The following is a 22,684-nucleotide window of genomic DNA, read 5'->3' as shown; positions in this document are numbered from 1 at the left end:
TTCTGTAGCCTCAGGTCCAGAGAGAAAATTAGAAATTTTTCATTACTCTCTCATCCTAAAGCAAATTTAGGAGGCAAAGATTTTTAAGTGGAAAAAAAATTTAAGGGGAAAAAAATCAGTTTTCAAAGGTAATAAGTATGGGTCAAAGCACTCAGTTGCTGGTAGCAGGGGAAAGGATCCACCTTAAGTGATAGCTTTGCGACAAGGGGCAATCAGGTGCCAGACCCCTAGCCAGGCTGTGACTCTCCTCCTGATGGTCAGCCCCACCTGGCTAAGCTGAAGATGTTCATTCAAGAGGTGGGAGCAAGTTAGACATTGATTCTGGTGAAGCTCTGTCTGGCACCTAAGAAGGACAAGAACACGTTGTTCTGCTCTTTTTCACTGGGGAACAATACCATGTTTTGCTGAAATTAACAATAAAAAGATTCAGGGGGTACCACAAGGAACTTTCACAATTGCTTCCTCTGTCCAAATCTATGTACTTGCCGGACATGAAAAATTAAAAATGTCTGATATCATCAGCCTTACATGCAAATCAAAATTAGTTAAGTTCCTAGAAATCACATGAATAGTAGCAACCCCAACAAATCTGTTGGTAAAAAACAAATTGCATGACCTTAAAGAGGTTCAAAAGGAAGCCAAATGCATCGTCAGCTTTGTTCAAACCATGTCTCAAATTTAGATGTTGGTTGTTCTTTTTTTTTTCACTTAACCACAGGCAATCAAAAGAAAGCGACTATCTTTTCTGTGTTTACCATATGGCATATTATAAATTTAAACCAAGGGACATATTTTAATTAAAAAGTGTAAGTATTTGCCCTGAAATTTCTTCTAGGATGTTTACAGTTTCGGGTCTTATGTTCAGTCCATTTTGAGTTGATTTTTGTATATGCTGTGTGGTAAAGTTCCAATTTCATTTTTCTGCATACAGATATATAGGTTTTCCAATATCTTACACAAAAAGACTATCCTTACCCCATTGTGTGTTGCTGACACCCTTGTTAACTCAGTTGACCATATTATGTGGATTTATTTCAGGGCTTTCTGTTCTGTTCCTTTGGTCTATATGCCTTTCTGCCAGTGCCATACTTTTGATTACAGTAGGTTTTTTTTTTTTTATAATTTTTTTTATTTTCCCACTGTACAGCAAGGGGGTCAGGTTATCCTTACATGTATACATTACAATTACATTTTCCCCCCACCCTTTCTTCTGTTGCAACATGAGTATCTAGACAAAGTTCTCAATGCTATTCAGCAGGATCTCCTTGTAAATCTATTCTAAGTTGTGGCTGATAAGCCCAAGCTCCCGATCCCTCCCACTCCCTCCCCCTCCCATCAGGCAGCCACAAGTCTCTTCTCCAAGTCCATGATTTTCTTTTCTGTGGAAAGGTTCATTTGTGCTGGATATGAGATTCCAGTTATAAGTGATATCATATGGTATTTGTCTTTGTCTTTCTGGCTCATTTCACTCAGTATGAGATTCTCTAGTTCCATCCATGTTGCTGCAAATGGCATTATGTCATTCTTTTTTATAGCTGAGTAGTATTCCATTGTGTATATATACCACCTCTTCCGAATCCAATCCTCTGTCGATGGACATTTGGGTTGTTTCCATGTCCTGGCTATTGTGAATAGTGCTGCAATGAACATGCGGGTGCACGTGTCTCTTTTAAGTAGAGTTTTGTCCGGATAGATGCCCAAGAGTGGGATTGCGGGGTCATATGGAAGTTCTGTGTATAGATTTCTAAGGTATCTCCAAACTGTTCTCCATAGTGGCTGTACCAGTTTACATTCCCACCAACAGTGCAGGAGGGTTCCCTTTTCTCCACAGCCCCTCCAGCACTTGTTATTTGTGGATTTATTAATGATGGCCATTCTGACTGGTGTGAGGTGATATCTCATGGTAGTTTTGATTTGCATTTCTCTTATAATCAGCGATGTTGAGCATTTTTTCATGTGTTTGTTGGCCATCTGTATATCTTCTTTGGAGAAATGTCTATTCAGGTCTTTTGCCCATTTTTCCATTGGGTGGTTGGCTTTTTTGCTGTTGGGTTGTATAAGTTGTTTATATATTCTAGAGATGAAGCCCTTGTCGGTTGCATCATTTGAAACTGTTTTCTCCCATTCTGTAAGTTGTCTTTTTGTTTTCTTTTGGGTTTCCTTTGCTGTGCAAAAGCTTTTCAGTTTGATGAGGTCCCATGGGTTTATTTTTGCTCTAATTTCTATTGCTCTGGGAGACTGACCTGAGAAAATATTCATGATGTTGATGTCAGAGAGTGTTTTGCCTATGTTTTCTTCTAGGAGTTTGATGGTGTCCTGTCGTATATTTAAGTCTTTCAGCCATTTGGAGTTTATTTTTGTGCATGGTGTGAGGGTGTGTTCTAGTTTCCTTGCTTTGCATGCAGCTGTCCAGGTTTCCCAGCAATGCTTGCTGAATAGACTTTCTTTTTCCCATTTTATGTTCTTGCCTCCCTTGCCAAAGATTAATTGACCATAGGTGTCAGGGTTTATTTCCGGATTCTCTATTCTGTTCCATTGGTCAGTATGTCTGTTTTGATGCCAGTACCACACTGTTTTGATGACTGTGGCTTTGTAGTATTTCTTGAAGTCTGGGAGAGTGATGCCTCCTGCTTGGTTTTTGTTTCTCAGGATTGCTTTGGCGATTCTGGGTCTTTTGTTGTTCCATATAAATGTTTGGATTGTTTGTTCTAGTTGTGTGAAAAATGTCATGGGTCATTTGATAGGGATTGCATTGAATCTGTAGATTGCTTTGGGTAGTATGGCCATTTTTACAATATTGATTTTCCCAATCTAGGAACATGGAATATCTTTCCATTTCTTTACATCTTCTTTGATTTCTTTGATTAAAGTTTTATAGTTCTCGGCATATAGGTCCTTTACCTCCTTGGTCAGGTGTATTCCGAGGTATTTGATTTTGTGAGGTGCAATTTTAAAAGGTATCGTATTTTTGTATTCCTTTTCTAATATTTCATTGCTGGTATACAGAAATGCAACTGACTTCTGAATGTTAATCTTATATCCTGCTACTTTGCTGAATTTATTAATCAGTTCAAGTAGTTTTGGGGTTGAGTCCTTCGGGTTTTCTATGTATAGTATCATGTCATCTGCATACAGTGACAGTTTTAATATATTTTGAAAATAGCAAGTGTGATGCCTCCAGCTTTGTTATTAATGATCTATATTGTTTTAGCTATTTTGGATCTTTTGTAGTTCCATATGAATCTTAGTATTTTTTTTCTATTTCTGTGAAAAATGCTGTTGAAATTTTGATAGAGATTACATTTGATGTGTAGATCTCCTTGAGTAGTGTGGACGTTTTAACAATATTAATTAACGGAATTCATGAACACGGGTTATCTTTCAGTTTACTCACATCTTCAAATGCTTTCATCAATTTCTTGTAATTTTCAATTTACACCTTTCCCCTCCTTGATTGCATTTATTCCTAAGTATACTATTTTTGATGCTATTATAAATGGGATTGCCTTCTTAATTTCTTTATCAGATAGGTAACTGTTAGTGTATAGATGCACAGCTGATTTCTCTAAGTTGATTTTGTATCCTGCCACTTAACTGACTTTTTTTAATTTTAATAGTTTTTTTTTTTTCTTGATGGAGCCTTTAGGGTTTTCTACAGATAAAATCAAGTCAACTGCCAACATAGGTCATGAACTCTTCCTTTCTGATTTGGGTGCCTTTTGCTTTTGTTTCTTGTCTAATTGATTTGCCTAGGACATGCGGAATAGAAGTGGCAAGGGGGGGACCTTTGTCTTAGTCCTGATTTTGGAGAGAAAACTTTCACTCATTCACTGTTGAGTACAGATACTCCTTGCTTTTTAAAAGTTCAGTTTATACCACTTTGTTTTTATGAAAGACTTTCATAAGTACCTTTTTTCTCTAACTAAAATAGATATGGAGAGAATTTTCATTTTACGAAAAAAAGGTAACTACTTATTTGCTTTATGCTATTTTAACTTACAAAAGCTTCCATGCAAACACTCTACTTTGGGATAGTGGGGGAAATCTATATGATGTTAGCTGTGGCTTGTTATAAATAGGCTTTATTATGCTGAGATACATTTCTTCTATACTTAATTTCATGTGTTCTTATCATATTGAATTTTGTGAAATACTTGTTTTGTACCTAAACCAAAAAGCTTTGAGATTCAAACGTGTTGTGGTAGGAGTTCCCATTGTGGCTCAGTGGGTTAGGAACCTGACATAGTATCTGTGAGGATGTGGGTTCAATATCTGGCCTTGCTCAGTGGGTTAAGGATCTGGCATTGCAGCAAGCTGCGGTGTAGGTTGCAGATGCTAGGATCTGGTGTTGCCATGGCTGTGGCGTAGACCTGCAGCGGCAGCTCTGATTTGATTCCTAGCCTGGGAGATACTGCAGGGGTCACTGTAAAAAGAAAAAAAAAAGATGGTGGGGTAGGAAGAACTTGAGCTCACCTCCTCCCACGGGCACACTAAGAGTACAACTATTTACAGAGCAGTTGATTTTTAAATTTTTTAATAATTTATTATTTTTTATTTAAAGTATAGTTGATTTAACAGACAAATGACCTAGGTGCACACGCACACACACACACACAAAACATTCTTTTTTCTCATATTTTCTTCCATCATGTTCTATCCCAAGAGACTGTATATAGTTCCCTGTGCTATATAGTAGGACCTCACTGCTTATCCATTCTAAATATAATCAAAGCAATTGTTGACAACAGAAAACTCCTGCATCTCAAGATATAAGGAATGGGGAGTTCCTATTGAGGCGCAGTGGAAATGAATCTGACTAGGAACCATGAGGTTTCGGGTTCAATCCCTGGCCTCACTCAGTGGGTTAAAGATCCGGTGTTGCCATGAGATGTGGTGTAGATCACAGATGTGGCTTGGATCTGGCGTTGCTGTGGTTGTGGTGTAGGCTGGCAGCTGTAGCTCCGATTAGACTCCTGGCCTGGGAACCTCCATATGCCAAGGGTTCAGCCCTAAAAAACAAAAAACAAAAATGTATGTATATATATATATATATATATGGAAGGAATCACAATGATTATGGGTAGGAAGGGGAGAGACAAGGTACAGTCAAGACCCATACCCCCAGGTGGATGACCTACAAGCTGGAGGATAATTACAATGGCAGAGATTACCCCCAAAGAGGGTTGAGCTCCCCAGCCCAGGGGTCTTGCACCGGGAAAATGAGTCTCCAGAACATTTGACTTTGAAGGTGAGTGGGGCTTACTTTGAGGATTTCCAGAGGACTGTGGGAAATCGAGACTCCATTCTTAAAGGGTGCATACAAAATATCACATTCTCCAGACCCAGGGCAGAAGCAGTAATTGAAAGGATCCTGGGTCAAACCCACCTGCTGATCTTAGAGAGCCTCCTAGAGAGGCAGGAGGCAACTGGAGCTCCCTCTGGGAACACAGCCTCTGGCTGCAGTTACGTTGGGGAGCTCCTTCTACCATGGGGACACTGGTGCTGGCAAGTGCCATTTCTGAATCCTCCCTCTAGCTCGTTAGCCCCACCCATCAGCATTTTTGGCACCAGTACTAGGACACCTCTGGCCCGGCAATAGCAGAGCAGAGACACAGACCTACCAACCAGCAAGCTGGCTGCTTTAAGACCCACTGAGTCCATAGCTGCCCTGAGATCCAGCCCTGCCCACCAGAGGGCCCAGGACCTGGCTCCGCATACCAGTGCAGTGACACTAGCCCTGGGACTTCCAGGGCTCTGCAGCCAGACACCTTTTGAGCTGGCTCTACCCACCGGCAAACCAACACTAACTCCAGAAGCCCTGAGCTGTGGTCCCACCCAACAGTAAAGAGCCAGCTCACTCCTATTAGAAATGTAAATTGGTACAGCTATTACAGAAAAGAGTATAGAGGTTCCCCACCCACACCCCCAAGTTAAAAATAGAACTACCATATGATCCAGCAATCCCACTTCTGGATATATAGTTGACCTCTGAGCAACACAGGGATTAGAGGCACTAATCCCCTGCATAGTTGAAAATCTGTGTATAGCTTTTGACTCTCACCAAACTTAACTATCGAGAGCCTACTGTTGACCAGAAGACTTACTGGTAAAATAAACAGTCAATTAATACATATTTTGTGTGTTACATGTATGTCTACATATATTTTATGCATTCGTGACATACTTAATGTTTTCCTAATTGTTTTGATATTTTTGGGCCATGTAGTTTGAGTTTTTTTCAAATTGTTGAAAATTGCCAAAAAATTTTCTAGTATATATACTGAAAAAAAAATCTGATTATAGTGGACCCACACAGGTCAAACCCATGCTGTTCGAAGGTCAAGTGTATATTCAAAGGAAATGAAATCGCTATCTCAAAGAGATATCTACCTTTCCATGTTCACTGAAGCATAATTCACAAAGCCGATAGGGAAACAACCTAAGTGTCCATCAAGGGATGAATGAATAAAGAAAATATTGTAAGAAAATTATGTATATGTATATATGTATGAAAAGAGGGCATGTTATTCATTAAATGTATGATTTATTTATTTAAAGTCTTTTACTGCATTTAAAGAGATGGACAAGAGAATTGTTGAGTTATGAGGGAAAATAAGAACATGACTCAGAATTTTACATACATAAGAGTCAGAGTTGGATCCTGGTACTTTCCCAAGCAGGTTTCTTGCATTACTGGAGGGAAAGATTTTCTGGAACATTTTTCTGTTGATCCGTTGGTGGCATCAAACCTCCTGCCAATGGTGCAGGAGATGCTGTTTCTGCCACATGAACGTTTGATGGCAGAATGAACACAACCTGTGAAATCAATCAGAATGCCATGGGTGAGTCCACCAAATAACCTCAGGGCTTCTCTTTTCTAAGTACACAGTGTCATCATTATCTGAGCCTACTCTTCCTTCTCTGGATTCAGTCTCAAAATCTATTTGGAGTTTCTCATGCATTCTTTAGATCAGGCTACGGCTAAGAAAAAACACTCAGTGATAGCTTTTGGCATGAGATGCTGATAGCTATTGCTGTGGTCTTATGAGTGGATTGATCTTACATGTGGACAATGATGCCTAATGAGTTGGGTGAACCACAGTATTATTGGAAAACATAGCGCTCTTCTTCCAAACCATGTTGCTCATATTGACGGCAACCAGGTACCCCAGGAATTGACTTGCTTGCCATGAACTGCAAAACCACAGTGACCCAGAAAGGCAGGAATCATCAGATAACTAAGGAAAATGATGGTCCTTCTTCCACATTGTGAAATGGAGAATTTAGGGGGATGGGGGGGTAATTGAGATGAGATAAAGAGCTAAGCATGATATGCCCCAAGCCACTGCTCTTTGGGATTCATACTCGGCAATTCTGTCACAAGTGCAATTAGTGGGATCAATATTCCCTGGCTCTGTAGCTACCCTAGGAGGTGAGGGAAACATAGGTCTAGATACTACAACATGAATGTGACTAAGGAGTTTACTCCCTTATCCAAATGCTTCACTGAATGAAAATAAAATGCTTCAATTCATGAAATTACAAAATCATTAGAAACTGCTGAGAAACCATAGGCTCTGGGGTCTTATGATGCAAAAGTCCACTAACATAGTTGACCTGATTTAGTCAGTCTCTCTTTCGTGGGGAAGGGCTGTGGGATCGGGGGTTGTGGTGTAGCATGGAAGCTCCCAAAGAAAGTAAAGAGGCATAGATAGCATGGTGTAGAAAAACACCAGAAAAGAATCTCATCAGACTTATGACTTTTTGATTTGGTTTTGGGCTGTGTCCGTCATGGGCCTTTGGGTAATGAAATTAATGAACAGCTCTTGGGGTTTAAATATCCATTTTCTCATCCTGGAACCCTCAATTCTTAGAAGGTATACTTGTCCTAGTCTTCCTAGTGTCTCCTAGACTCTTCTCTTCTCCCATTCTCCTCCCATTCCAGACACTCTTAAGAGGCAGGAGGATCTGCTGCAGGTCTCAAGGTAAGAGAACAGGCAGGTGTACACACCAACAGAGAAGTCTCAAGACCTGACAGTCTTCAGTAGCCCAGGGAAGGTTTCTTTCATAGGATAATGGGGGAAAATCTGGCAGTCTCTGGGGACCTCTACATTGTGAAGTATTCTCTGATTTGGACTAAGAGAGGTTGCCATAGAAGTAGGATGGATGGAGAAAAATGGCTTTTCTTTATTCATTGTGGTGGGCAGAGTTCTAAGGTGACACCCCAGGACACATCCCCCTGCACAATTCTCTCCTCTTCAGTGATGGGTGGGACCCGTGTATATGATGGGACATCATTCCTATGAGTAGGTTACTAATCAGTTGACTTTGAGTGGATCAAAAAAGGACATTATCCTGGATGGACTTGACCTCATTATGTGAACCCTTTAAAAGACTCTTAAAGCACCAGAGACTTTTGCTCTCCTGCTTCCCTCAAGGTAGAAGTAAGTTGTTATGAGTTCCACAGCTGAGAGGAAATAAATTCTGCCATGGGAACAGGGAAGGGGACCATGCTCAGTTGAGACCGCAGCTCGAGGCAACTTCTTGATTATAGCCTTGGGAGGCCCTGAGCAGAGGACCCAGCGAAGCTGTGTCCAGGCTCTTGACCCATGGAAACTGAGAGATAATAAATGTGTTTTGTTCTAAGCCACTAAGTTTGCATAATTTATTACACAGCAACATAAAATGAACATAGCCATCTTCCAGGGAAGCCTGATACTCACCCCACCAGATTTACAACAGGTTACTTTGCATCCAAAGGCAGAGAGGGATAGAGCAATGCAGAACTCCAGCAGGGTTAAAATGAGCACCATACCATTCATTCCCTAAGGCCAAATCCATAACAAGGAAATGTAAAGGATTAGAGATGACAGGGTACAAACACAATCACTGATTACAAGGCCACTAGAGAAGCAGCACCGCCCAGAGATCAGAAATACTGCCTCCCAACTGTGGCCCTACTCTTGTCAAATTTCTTGGCTTGCTGAGCGTCACTTATTCTCTCACTTTTTTTCACTGATAAAATAATCATTTTCCCCACCTTCCACTTTCTAGTGATACTGTAGATACAAAACTTGAAAATGCTGCGAAAGGGAGGAATTGTTCATAAAGATAGCTACCAAATTAGTTCTTTCAAACACTAGGAATTCCATATAGTTGAGACAATAATATGATCTCACATCTTAGTAATGGTAGGCAGGGTGATATTTATAGGCAGAATAATAATAGACCAAAGAGGTCCACAGCTAATGCCCAGAACTTGTGAATAGGTCAGTATGTCAGTTTATGTGACCAAGGAGAATCAGGTTTGCAGAAGGATTAATGTTGCTGATTAGCTAATCTTGAGATGGAGGGCTTATTTTAGATTATCTAGGTGAGCCTCGAATCCTTCTAAGTGGAAGCGGGAGGCAGAAAAGTCAAGATCCAAGGCAGATTTGAAGATGTTTCTCTGCTCTCTGTGAAGCGAGGACCTGGACAACAAGCCAAGGAGGGTAGGCAGCCTTGAGTGTTCGGAAACAGCAAGGAAACTGATTATCCTTGACAGTGTCCAGAAAGGAATAGAGCCCTGCCAGTACTTGGATTTTAGCTTAGTGAGAACCATTCCAAACTTTTGACCTCCCAAACTGTATAGATAGTATCTGTATGTTGTCTTAGGTCACTATGTTGTAGTAATTTGTTACAGCAACAATAAGAAATTGAGGTAACAATGAAACTAAGTTAGCTGGTCTTTAATCCGTCTCCCCAGAGGATAGGTTTTAGGTCTAATCTTTAGCCAAAACACATGGTACGATTTGAAAAAATTGGGCCTTACTCTTATTCTTAAAAATATGAATTGGGTACCTGAAGGGATGCCTGGGATTATTTGGTCTAAACATTCTCTCTTTTCCTTTCCATGAAGAGGGATAGCACCTGTGCAAAAGCCAGTGATAGATCAAGAACTGGGACATAAGTGACACTGATTCAAGTGCACCTCAAGAACCACTCATTGTTTCTTTATCTATTTACTCATTCCTTCAACATATTCAGTCTCTATGGTTCAGGACTTGTGGGCACAGAAGACAGAGCAGCAAACAAGGAAGACCACTTCCCTAACCTCAAGGATCTTACCACACACCTAACTGCAAAGCCTCGTGTGACTACACAGTTCCCGGCCAATGAAACTGGTAGATTTCATCCCAATCATGGTGCCCTTCAAGTCTATAAAAGGAGAAAAGTTCAGAAGATTCTTCTGAATAACTACATGGAAACCTATCAGATAATAGAGGGATGAGAGGAGAAGAGAAGAGACTTAAGATACATTTCCAAGAGTTCCCGTCGTGGTGCAGTGGTTAACAAATCCGACTAGGAACCATGAGGTTGCGGGTTTGACCCCTGCCCTTGCTCAGTGGGTTAAGGATCCGGCGTCACCGTGAGCCTGTGGTATGGATTGCAGATGCGGCTCGGATCCCGTGTTGCTGTGGCTGTGGCGTAGGCTGGTGGCTACAGCTCCAATTCGACCCCTAACCTGGGAATCTCCATATGCCGCTGGAGCAGCCCAAGAAATGGCAAAAAGACAAAAGACAAAAAAAAAATGTGCACAACCTAAAAGGTGAGAATTAAGTTTTATTTGGGGTGAAAGGAGGGTTATAGCCAGGGAGGCAGCATTTTAGACAGCACCAAAATAGCCCTCCAAAGAGGCAGGGGAATGTCAGCATATATGTGATTTTGGTGAAGGAGGGGGTACACACGCGGCCAAGCACACATATTTTAGAAGTGTGCCATGAGTCTCATGAAGGCTACTGCTAGTCACAAGGAGCAGACATCACCATGAAGGATTTTAGTGCTTTTCTAGACCTGGGGAGATGCGAGAATTGGGCTCATAAAATCTCCTGAAAATATCTAACTATCTGAAGACCTGTTAGGCCAGTTTTTCCCTGAGCACAGAGACCTCACTCCTGATCTCTGAGCTCTGCTCAGTGGGTGTTGAGGGTCAGTAGCCGCAGTGGCTCATGATTCAAACGCTGTAGAGCCAGTCTCCGGTTCACCCCGGAACATTCAGAAATGTTGAAAGGGATGCTGGGTTATTCACCACTTGTTGGATAATGTTCGAGACCATTTTACTTTATCATGAGAGAACCACATAACCTCATCAGGCTCTATCAGGAGGTGCTGGGGACAGAAAGGGACTGCTATCCAGACTCCATTTTTATAGCAGATATCAGTGCATACTTACCTGTGTTTTGAAATTAGAGTAGAAATTATGCAAAACTTTTACCATTCTAACGATTAGAGAGGAGATGTTCTAAAGCTATGAGCGTTCTTTCCACCGTCTCTCATCACACATAGACGAGGGATGGAGAGCTGAGATGCGGACTGGACTCCTCAATAAAAGACTGTTCTATTTTTCAGTCTCTCTATCTTTCCAAAGTGATGTGTCAAGGAGAGAATACCAATTGTGACTGTTGCGGGAGCCAAGGGTCCTGCTCCCACCACAGCATCCCAGGAAAAGAGGATGCACTCACCATTAAAATAGACAGGATCATTGAACAGTTCTCCAAATCTGGATTGCTTCTACAGGTATATTCAAAGGAAGAAACAAGAAAACTGAATGAAAGGAGTATGATCCCTATGGCAGCCAAGATAGAGCTGGTGATGTTCAATCCTAGGCTACCCCGGACCTAGACAAGAAATGAGAACCAATTTAACAGTCCAACAGCATCCTCAGATATGTCTCTATCCATCACTTGACACCCACCACTTCCTACCTACCACAGTCCATCTGCTCTCTCCTGATGATGGCAATAGTCCCCTGATTTGTCTCATTCCTTAGAGTGGTTTCAACTCTAATCTGCCAAAACCCAAATATGATCCCATTATTCCCAAGCTTACATCCTCCAGAAAATTCCCAGAGGCACATGAGATAAACTCTCATCCTTTTAGCAGGGCTTTCAGTATCCTTCACACTTTAGCTGGATGTTCCTGAAGGAATCCACCTCCTTCTCACGTTCCACTTCAGGTGTCTGACTTATGATTTTATTTTCTCAATGCTGCTTGCCTGACAGCCTCTATGTCTTTTGCACACTTTCTCATTCTGCTGTCTATTCCTTTTCCCACATTATCCTCTCTATGTGAAGTTAAGGAGACTTTCAGAAGAACTAAAATTCCTCAAGAACATATGAGAAGCTTAGTGTGGCTGTAGCACAAGGTAGATTTTTTAAAAAAAATTACAGTTGATTTACAGTGTTGTGTCAATTTCTGCTATCTACAAAACAGAAACAGAATCACAGACATAGAGAACAGACTTGTGGTTGCCAAGAGGGAGGGGGAGGGAATGGGATGGATGGGGAGTTTAGGGGTGGTAGATGGTATTGTATTGAGAATAGCTAAGAAATGAGATCCTACTGTATAGCACAGGGAACTATATCCAATCTCTTGGGACAGAACATGATGGAAGATAGTAGGAGAAAAAGAAGGTGTATATATCTGGGTCATATAAGAAGGTATATATAAAAAGAGCACACACACACACAGAGGTATATATCTTTTTACATGTCTATAAAAAGAATGTGTATATATACTGGGTAACTATGCTGTACACCAAAAATTGACATAAGGTAGATTTATAACAGTTATAACTGGAGGAGAGATGCGAGGGGACAGACTGAGATCAGAAATGGGAAAAACAATATTGGCCATGCTCCAGAGTCTGATATTTGTCCTCTGGTCAATGAAAACTGAAATATGGTCTAGAGCCAGAATAAAAATGTTTGTTGAGATCTGGGCTTTGGCCTTTTATTGGCGTTGTGAAAGAAATATTTTGGCAGGAAAGTTATGTTTTAAATTTGCTGCTTCTTATTTAAGTAGCCTTAGTGTAAATTTTTTTTCATTGCAAGCTGAATCCGAAGCCTTTCTGCATACAGTTGAAATGCACAGTTTAGTCTCTATTTTTTGAAAAAAACTTTATTGGAGTATAGTTAACTTACAAAGTTGTGTTAGTTTCAGGCGTACGACAAAGTAAATCAGTTATACATATACATATATCCATTCCTCTTCAGACTCAGTTTAATCAATAAGTCAATAAATATTTGCCACACCAGCGCTTGGTGCCATTTTCACGGGCTAGATCTCAAGCTGCAGGCCTTGTTTGACTAATCCCATCTGAATTCTCTGCATTTTCATAAGTACCCTCTCAGCAACTACCTTCCCACACTATTCACTCTCAAGTCGATAATTCTATTATCTAGTTTTCAAAAGATCCATTCAACTAGGTAAAACTTAACAATCTCTGATTTTTAAAAAACAAACAGAATCTGCTTTCCTCTCTGGCAGAACATGTACTGGGTTAATCCTTCTTTAGGAACAAATAAGGAGGAAGCATCACTCACCAGACCTTTTGTCCCTTTAGTTCCTGCTGCAATTGACAAGGACCCTGAAATAATAAACTAGTAACAAGAGGAAAAATGCAGGTAAAAAACTTTAAAAAAATATCTGAAGCCATAACTTATTAAAACTTACCCTAAATGTAATGAATATGTTAAATAGACCAACTATATTGGGAGAAACACAAGTTTGTAAATAATAATCCCCTTTTCTCAGAAATAACAGAGAAATTCTACCAGATGGAAACACAGAATTTATCATGTCTTTCAAAACATGTTTAACTACAAAGTATTTAAACTGTTTAAGGCCAATGAAATATAAGGAAGCACCTAAATTTCTGATATGAAGTAACCCAAATACAGTACCAAAATTTAATAAGATATTAAAGATTATTTTTATTTAAAGTGACTACTAAGAGTTGCAAATAAAATAATAGCACTGAAAAAATGTAATTCAATATTAGATGATGATTTGAATATACCAGGACTGCACCTGCTGCATATGGAAGTTCCCAAACTAGAGTTCAAATCAGAGCAGTAGCTGCCGGCCTACACCACAGCCATAGCAACACCAGATCTGAGTCGTGTCTGCAACCTACACCACAGCTCATTGCCACACGAGATCCTTAACCCACTGAGCAAGGCAAGGGATTGAACCTGCATCCTCATGGGTACTGGTTGGATTCGTTACTGCTGCACCACAACAGGAACTCCAGAGCAATCATTTTCCATTTAGCTAAAATGGCTGGAGTGAAGTCTACTGGACTCCCTGCTTGGAACTATTTAACTGTTTGAATATGTGGGTTTGATTTCAGAAGTTTCAATCATTGTATATTAATAGCAAAAAAAGACTGACATGATTAAACAGCTTGATAAATTTCTTCAATAAACTTCCAGGTACCACAGCATTGATAGGATTAATGTAAACTAAGTCATCTCTGGAAAAAAATAGCTCAAGGGATCATTCATCATATTTTATTAAATGAATCATGAACATGTGGGGATATTTCTTAAAATGTCCAGATATTTTAATATTGAAAATATAATTTATGAAATTAATAGATTTTAGGAGAAAATTCACACACTAATTGCTATTCATGTTTACAATGTTTATAGAAATTTAATACAACTCAACATTATTCTTGACTTAAACATTTATAAAGTATGAGAGTTGCATTTTTCATAACATGATGAAACATCTGTCTCAGTCTAAATGTCTTTATCACATTTGATAGGGAAACACTAAGCTATCTCATTAAAGTAAAAATCAAGATAAAAATGTAGACTGCTATGTATTATTACTCATAGTATATTATCTAAAATAATTACATAAGAAAGACATTTAAAGAAAATGGTTAAGGAGTTCCCGTCGTGGCTCAGTGGTTAACGAATCTGACTAGGAACCATGAGGTTGCAGGTTCGATCCCTGGCCTTGCTCAGTGGGTTAAGGATCTGGCGTTGCCATGAGCTGTGGTGTAGGATGCAGACACAGCTTGGATCCTGCGTTGCTGTGGCTCTGGCGTAGGCTGGTGGCCACAGCTCCCATTAGACCCCTAGCCTGGGAACCTCCATATGCCGCGGGAGCAGCCCTAGAAAAGGCAAAAAGACTAAAAAAAAAAAAAAAAAAGGTTAAAATTATTGTTATTTAAATATGAAAATGTTATAATACAAACATTCAAGTCTATCAACTAAAAGCTGCTTTAGCTTCTAGGAAAATTCAGGAAGGCACATGGAAAAAGCATTATATTCAGAAATTTCATATATGCATTTTATAAATATGAGTGTGTTTGTGCGTTTGAAGACAGAATTTAGTAAAAGAACGTCATTTGCCATAGCAAAAAAAAAAAATGAAGTTTCTGAGAGAAAAAAAAATCTTAAGGAATGTGCAATATCCACATACATGAATAAAACCTTATAATGTTTCAAAAGCGCACAAAAGCACACTTAAACAGACTAAGGTGGGGATAATTGTATAGGAGTCTAATAAATGACATATAACTGTGCTGGAGACCACAGGGCTCTTGGTATCGGTTCCTGTGTTACAGAAGGAAGAAAAGGAGGTCCTTCACAGGGAGGTCTGGAAATAGGCTGAAAGAATCGTTGAAGGTGAACAGCAAAAAATTCTGCTAATTAAGCAAGGCTCATCCAGCAAGCGATCAGCAAAGGTCTTGAGCAATGCCTCAGTTTACACACACAGCTCCTTCAGGTCCTAACAATCTACCAAACATGCGTAGAAGGCATAGATTATGAAAACTGGATTCAGAGCTGGTCTTGAGAAGGAAATGAAAGGGAAGGCAGAAAGCCAGTGGTTTGGTGTGTGCAATACTGGAATTAGACTCACCCTACTTGGGCCCTGATTCCTGTACCAAATAATTGTGCAATCCTGGGTAAGTTACTTCATCTTTCTAAGTCTTCATTTCTTCATCTATAAATGAGGTCGATGATGAATACTTTCTCAGAAGTCTGCGATGATGGTTTGAAATGTAATTGTATATATAAAAGCACTTAGCAGAGTGTTTAAATCATGGTAAGAGTTTATTAAAAGCTATTACTGACATCAGCATTTATGGAGATATAAAGCATTGCACAACTGTCCAGAAGTTGAACAACATTTGCTGATCTTCAAATCTTGTACTTCTGCTATTAACAGGTGAGCCATCTCTCTCATACAACTCAAAACTCTCATTCTCAATTTTGTAGATAAATGGAAACCCGCAATGGTTGAATAGGTTCTCTGATTCTAACACAAATCCAGCTTATAAATTAATTTTTCTCTTCTCAGTAGGTAAACCTTGACACTTTATACTGTTTACATTCTCAACTTGTACAAAAACAATATTCCATTTTGTTTTGGGAATTTTTTAAACTTTCTTATATTGAATTTACAAGACAAAATTTATCTAATAGCAATTCTACCTGCTAAAATTTGATAGGTGAATATAAATTGCTTGCTCACCAGCCATGTCTCCTTTTCTTTCTTGCTGAAAAAATCCTTCATTTCATTCAGTCTCTCATAAACATCAGGGAACCCTTTCCAGTCACAGAGGTTCCATTACCTTTGCCCATAGCTGGCTTGGGAATAAAAAGCTTCATGCACACAAAGCACTTACAAACAGTCAGATATATCAGTAAGTCTGAAATGGTAGGACGGCTGTGCTCAGTGAGGTCTTTGCACTCCTGAATTAACCAACCGTGGTAATGACTAGCCTTCTTCTGAAATGACCGATGCTTTCAATTCATTCTGGTTTGGGTCTTTGGCTACATGCTGCTGCATGTACTGTGTACTGACGGATACATATTAAACAGTCAATCTGCCAACTTTCTCTGAGTTTTATATTATTATTCCCAAATTCAATATGAGAAAATTGGGTCAAAAGGAGGTTAGACATCTTTCTGGAAGTTACAGAATGACAATATAGGGTTAGGATATGATTCCAAAGCTCGGCATACTAACAACTATGTTTGGTTGTCTCCAAAGATGTCAGAGGGTGTTCTACTCACCATCACTGATGCCGAAATTATATACCCTGCACATGCCAAGAAGAAGGAGTATTCCCAGTATTTATGTGACAATGTGACACTCATCACGACTGTCCCCAAGCTCGAGTTCATCAGGGCAATCAGGACTTGTACAACCTAGAAATGATGACGAAAGTTAAAAGCTGATTACCACAAAAGCGGTACCCAAGCCTCTCCATTTTCAACTTCTATGTAACCTTCACGGCCCTTATTTATTTATTTATTTATGTGCTTTTTAGGGCCATATGCGTGACATATGAAAGTTCCCAGGGTAGGGGTCGAATCAGAGCTGCAGCTGCTGGCCTATGCCACAGCAACACAGAATCTGATCTGCATCTGTGACCTACCCCAAAGCTCATGGCAATGCCGGATCCTTAACCCACTGAGCAGGGCCAGGGATCAAACCCGAATCCTTATGGATATGAGTCAGGTTCATTACGGCTGAGCCACAAAGGGAACTCCCTGTTCCAAATTTTTTTGAAAAACTCAGATGATTTTCTTGATATTCTCTTGTCACTTTTCTTTCATACAAAGAACTGGGGATATATTAACTCCCTGAAATTACCTCTCAGGATCTCTATGCCCAACTGCTCCAGTAATTGCAAGGTCAAAAGAGTGCACCTGGACCTACTCAGAGGTGCTTTATGGATACCTATGATGATGTTCCAGTCACTCTCCTTCACAGGAATGATCCAAAAGTTAAGGAGCAATTACTATACCAGGAGAAATAACCTAGATGAAGGAGAGTTTGTTCAGGGGAAGAAAAAGATGAGAGCATTTTCTTGGGGCCTGAGGACTTGGGTGAGTAGAGGGGTCTAAAAATAGGACCTGGATCACAATTACCCCCATGGCTTTGAAAAGGATCCAAAATGTCATCCCATCGGTTTAAATCTTAATGACGTTGTCCCATTGGTTTCAATCTTGGCTGAGAAATAATTCTCTATATTCACTGTCTTTCTACCTGAACTAACCTCTCCTTCTTAAAACTATCCTTTTTTTTTTTTTTTCCTTTCTAGACAGACCCACCTGAGACTCTAGACAGACATACACAGAAGATAGAATTTTTATTCTCTAAGGAGCAGGCTGAGAAAATTCCCCCAGAGAGAACAGTAACCATACAGGACCATCAGCTCTCAGGAAGGGACATCAGCTGGTATCCGTGAGGCCTTTTCTTTGCTGCTCTTCCATGAAGACATTAAATATAGTTATTACGGACGACCCACAGCCCTAGAATAGGTCTAAAGTCACAATATTTTAAATACAACCCAATTGCAAGCATGATGCAGTAGAACATTGTATCATTTTTTCAAGTGTGGGGTCTGAACATGAAATACTGAGGTCCTTAGGGCTTGTTGAGGAGGCTAGTGGGACAGAGTATTTGGCGTTTGTGTCTGATCAGTACCGAATTTACAGCCCATGGTCTTCTCCCAGATCTACAGGTGACTTACCCCAAGGATTTTGGGTTCCCCTTTCAGGAACTTCTCTAGCATCTCTTTCCACAGATGTGAACGTAGAGAAGAAAGCTGTCTGGGCTGGTGCATGTCAGGGTCAGCCCCTGGTGTGGTCTGTTCCATTTCTTGAGGGGTTATCATGGCAGCAGAAAAGGTGCTACAATAAGAAATGTAATTTATGGAGTTCCTGTTGTGGCTCAGTGGGTTACAAAGCTGACTAGTATCCACGAGGATGCAGGTTCAATCCCTGCCTTCACTCAGTGAGTTAAGGATCCCATGTTGCCATGAACTGTGGTATAATAGGGTCACTGACACAGCTTGGATCCTGCATTGCTGTGGCTGTGGTATAGGCCTGAAGCTGTAATTTGACTCCTAGCCTGGAGACTTTCTTATGCTGCAAGATGCAAGAGCGGCCCTAAAAAAAAAAAAAAAAAAAAAAAAAAGGAAATGTAATTTAGGGTGAGGTCCTGGAAGTGACAGGAAAACCTCTGGTCTACATTCCCTTCCTTTATTATAACAGCATTAGGAGATCTTCACAAAATGTAATTACTGCATAGACCAGCCAGGAAAGTGGAACAAGAAACACCTTAAGGAGAGAGGGAACAAGGAGGGGAGAGAGAGAGGGGGTGGGGGAAAAAGAAATGTGCCAGGTGACATGAAGATGCTGGAAGGTACTGAAGAGAGGGAAATGTGGGTGAATATGCTGACCCCCTCAAATTAGAGAACTGTCTTCAAGTTCCCATATCAAGTCTGTACTCATCTTTGATCTCCATCCCTATTACTGCATAGTTCCTTGGTCACAGCCATGTCTTCTTTGAACAGTAACTTTGATAACAGTAATAAGCTACACAGGATCATTTGCACTTAAATTTATTGCAAAGAACTTTGTGGTCCTTCTTTTCTAGTCAGAATACAACTACATTTTCAGAGCTGGAAACCCAATCTGCGTCATCTTTACTAAACACCAGTTATGTAATCCTGGTTTTCACTCTGTAAACGCTGGACTGTGGGGATGGAATTTATTATTTCAAGTCATATCACTGGCAATAAGAATTTAAATCTCTTGTCCAATTAAAATGCTTTAAATCCTGATTGGCCAATGCATAGCAGGGACACATAAAATTATTTTTCTGAGACTCACAGCACAAATATAATCCTCTTAGGCCACTTTCTCTCCTCAATGTAATCGGTAACTCCATGCGGGTTAGGTGGAGATGGGCTGCAGACCACATGAACATTTTTATCTACTCATGTGAATCCATGTCCAGATGTTGCATGGCTCACTTCCACAAATTTTGAGGGAAGCAAAACTTCAGATTCTGCAAGCCACGATCAATTCTGATTTATTATTTGACTTATACCAATCAAGGAAAAAACTTCAATGTCCACAGATTACAAAGAATACAGATGTCAAAAAAGAGATCAAGAGGTCACCAAACAAACCACATCAACAACAAAAACCCAGCTATGGCAGCAACAGCCACAACAATAATGAACACTTTATATGGAATATTCTTTGAAAAGATCAACAAAATTGGGAAATCTTTAAGACTGAGCAGGAAAAAATGCAAGAAGAAATTACTAAAATAAGGAATGAAAAAAAGGAATATGATTACCAGCTTAACAATAATTAAAAATTATAAGAGAATGTGAAAAATATATACTGTATGACAGTATATTAGATAACCTGGATGAAATAGTCAAATTTCTATAGAGACACTAACTAGTGAAACTGACACAAGAAGAAATACCAAAGCTTTATAGATCTATAGCAAGAAATTAAATTAGGAATTAAAAAATTCCCACAAAGCCCAAATCCAAATGGTTTCACTGAATTCTATTAAGCATTTTTAAAAGAATTAATAAGTGTCTTCAAAAGCTTTGAAAAGCTAAAGATGAAGGAACACTACCCAATTTTCATTGTATGAGGCCAGTATTACCTTGACACCAAAATCAGGAAACATTCATAAGAAAATAAAACTATAGATGAATATCTGTTATAGAGACACAAAGATACTGAACAAAACAGTAGAATCCAACAACATGTAAATAGAGCTATATACCTAATCAAGTTATTCTTGAGAATGCAAGGTTGCTTCTTTTTTCAACCATTCAGAAAGTGAACAATGTAACATAACACTAATAGAATAAAAGACAAAAGCCGCATGAACACCTTGGATAGATGCAGAAAAATTTTTTATAAAATCCAGTATCTTTTCATGATGAAAAAGCTCAAAAAACTGATCAAAAGCAGCTGTGAAATACCCACAGATAACACTGTAGTTAATGCTGAAACACTGAATCTTTCCCCTTAAGATCAGGAACAAGTCAGGATTTTCACTCTCATCTCTTTCTGTTCTACATTGTATTGTAGATTCCAGCAAAAGTAATTAAGAAATGGAGTTCCTGTCGTGCCACAGCGGAAACGAATCTGACTAGGAACCATGAGGCTGTGGGTTCAATCCATGGCCTCACTCAGTGGGTTAAGGGTGCAGCGTTGCTGTGAGCTAGGTGTAGGTCACAGATGCAGCTTGGATCTGGAGTTGCTGTGGCTCTGGCGTAGGCCAGCAGCAGCAGCTCCGATTCGACCCCTAGCCTGGGAACCTCCATATGTCATGGGTGCAGCCCTAAAAGGACAGAAGACCAAAATAAAATAAAATAAAATAAAATAAATAAATAAAAATTAATTAGGAAAGAGAAAGAAATAAAAGACATCCAGATAGGAAGGAATGAAGTACATTATCTTACACAGATGATATTATTCTGTATATTAAAAATCCTGGAGTTCCCATTATGGTTCTGGGTTAAGAACCCAACATAGGGTCCATGTGGATGTGGGTTCAATCCCTGGCCTTGTTCAGTGGGTTAAGGAACCTGCATTGCCACAAGCTGCCACGTAGGTCACAGATGAGGCTGGGATGTGGTGTTGCTGCGGCTGTGGTGAAGGTTAGCAGCTGCAGCTCTGATTCAACTTCTAGCCTGGGAACTTCCATATGCCACAGGAGCAGCCCTAAAAAGGAAAATAAAATTCTATGAAATCTTCCCTCCCTTCCCCCCAAGAAACCTATTAAAACTAAAAAAACAAGTTCAGCAAAGTTGCAGGATACACATAATATATACAAAACTCAACTATATATCAATACCCTAGCAATAAATAATCTAAATATTAAATTCAGAAAATTCCAATTACAATAATATGGAAAATAAGAGAATTCTCTGGAATAAGTTTAACAAAAAAAGCACAAGACTTGTAAGATCATTGAAATAAATCAAAGAAAAACTAAATAAATGGAAACACAATCCATGGGCAGGAGTTGGAAGATTTAGTATTGTTAAGATGGCAACCCTTCCCAAGCTGATTTACACACCCAACAAAATCCCTATCAAAATCCCAGCTACCTTTCTCTAGACATTTAAAAGCTTACAACTTAAAAGTCATATGGCAACCACAAGTCTATTCTCCAAGTCCATGATTTTCTTTTCTGTGGAAAGAGGGAATGGGATGGACTGGGAGCTTGGGGTTAATAGATGTAAACTTTTGCCTTAGGAATGGATTAGCAATGAGATCCTGCTGTGTAGCACTGGGAACTCTGTCTAGTCACTTATGATGGAGCATGATAACGTGAGAAAAAAGAATGTATACATGTATGTGTAACTGGGTCACCATGCTGTACGGTAGAAAACTTACAGAACACTGTAAAACAGCTATAATGGAAAAAAATAAAAATCATTATATAAAAAAGTAAAAATAAAAATAAAAAAGTCTAATTGGGAAAAAGAACATATATATATATATATATATGTTTATATATATATAAAACTATGTGTGGTGATGGACATTAAGTAAACTTATTGTAGTAATCATATCACAATATTATATCAAATCAATGTGTCGTATACCTAAAACCAATACAATGCTACATATCAATTACATATCAACAAAAAAAAGATGTTTTCAGTTAAAAAAAAAAAAGTCATATGGAAATACAAGGGACCAATAATAGTCAAAACAACCTTAAAAAAAAGACAACTTTGAGCATTTATACTTTCAAATTCCAAAATTTATCACCAAGATCATTTTCAGAACAGTGTGGTGCTGACATAAGGACAAAAATATAGAACAAGGGAATCAAATTAACAGTCCAGAAATAAGCCCTTACATTCATAATTAATTGGCTTTTGACAAGGATGCCAATTCTACTAAATGAGGAAAGATACTCTTTTCAGTAAATACTGAAAAACTTGCATTCCCACATGCAAAGGAATAAAGTTACACCCTTCTTCATACCAAATAAAAAAATTAACTTCGAGTGGATCAAAGGCCTAAACATAAGAACTGAAAATATAAAACTATTA

The 22,684-nt window shown here is 39.3% G+C and overlaps 1 protein-coding gene across 7 annotated transcripts in view; it reads right to left on the bottom strand.

The window, feature by feature from the left end:
• Positions 1–6,527: 6,527 nt before the first annotated feature.
• Positions 6,528–22,684, bottom strand: part of LOC125125119 (membrane-spanning 4-domains subfamily A member 4A-like) — a 142,456-nt gene continuing 126,299 nt past the window's right edge. For 6 of the 7 annotated variants that reach the window (XM_047775628.1, XM_047775626.1, XM_047775630.1 and 3 more), the window contains 6 exons: positions 18,326–18,485; positions 16,860–16,994; positions 13,365–13,421; positions 11,502–11,657; positions 8,724–8,825; positions 6,528–6,816 (listed from right to left, as the gene is read on the bottom strand). In XM_047775628.1, the coding sequence (XP_047631584.1) occupies positions 6,691–6,816; positions 8,724–8,825; positions 11,502–11,657; positions 13,365–13,421; positions 16,860–16,994; positions 18,326–18,485 (736 nt within the window). In that variant the 3' untranslated portion in view covers positions 6,528–6,690. The remainder of the gene's footprint in view (positions 6,817–8,723; positions 8,826–11,501; positions 11,658–13,364; positions 13,422–16,859; positions 16,995–18,325; positions 18,486–22,684) is intronic. The other variant, XM_047775631.1, reaches the window with a different exon arrangement.

The sequence above is a fragment of the Phacochoerus africanus genome, chromosome 4 (assembly GCF_016906955.1).
Source record: "Phacochoerus africanus isolate WHEZ1 chromosome 4, ROS_Pafr_v1, whole genome shotgun sequence".
Taxonomy (NCBI): domain Eukaryota; kingdom Metazoa; phylum Chordata; class Mammalia; order Artiodactyla; family Suidae; genus Phacochoerus; species Phacochoerus africanus.
This window is presented reverse-complemented; position numbering and strand designations above follow the sequence as displayed.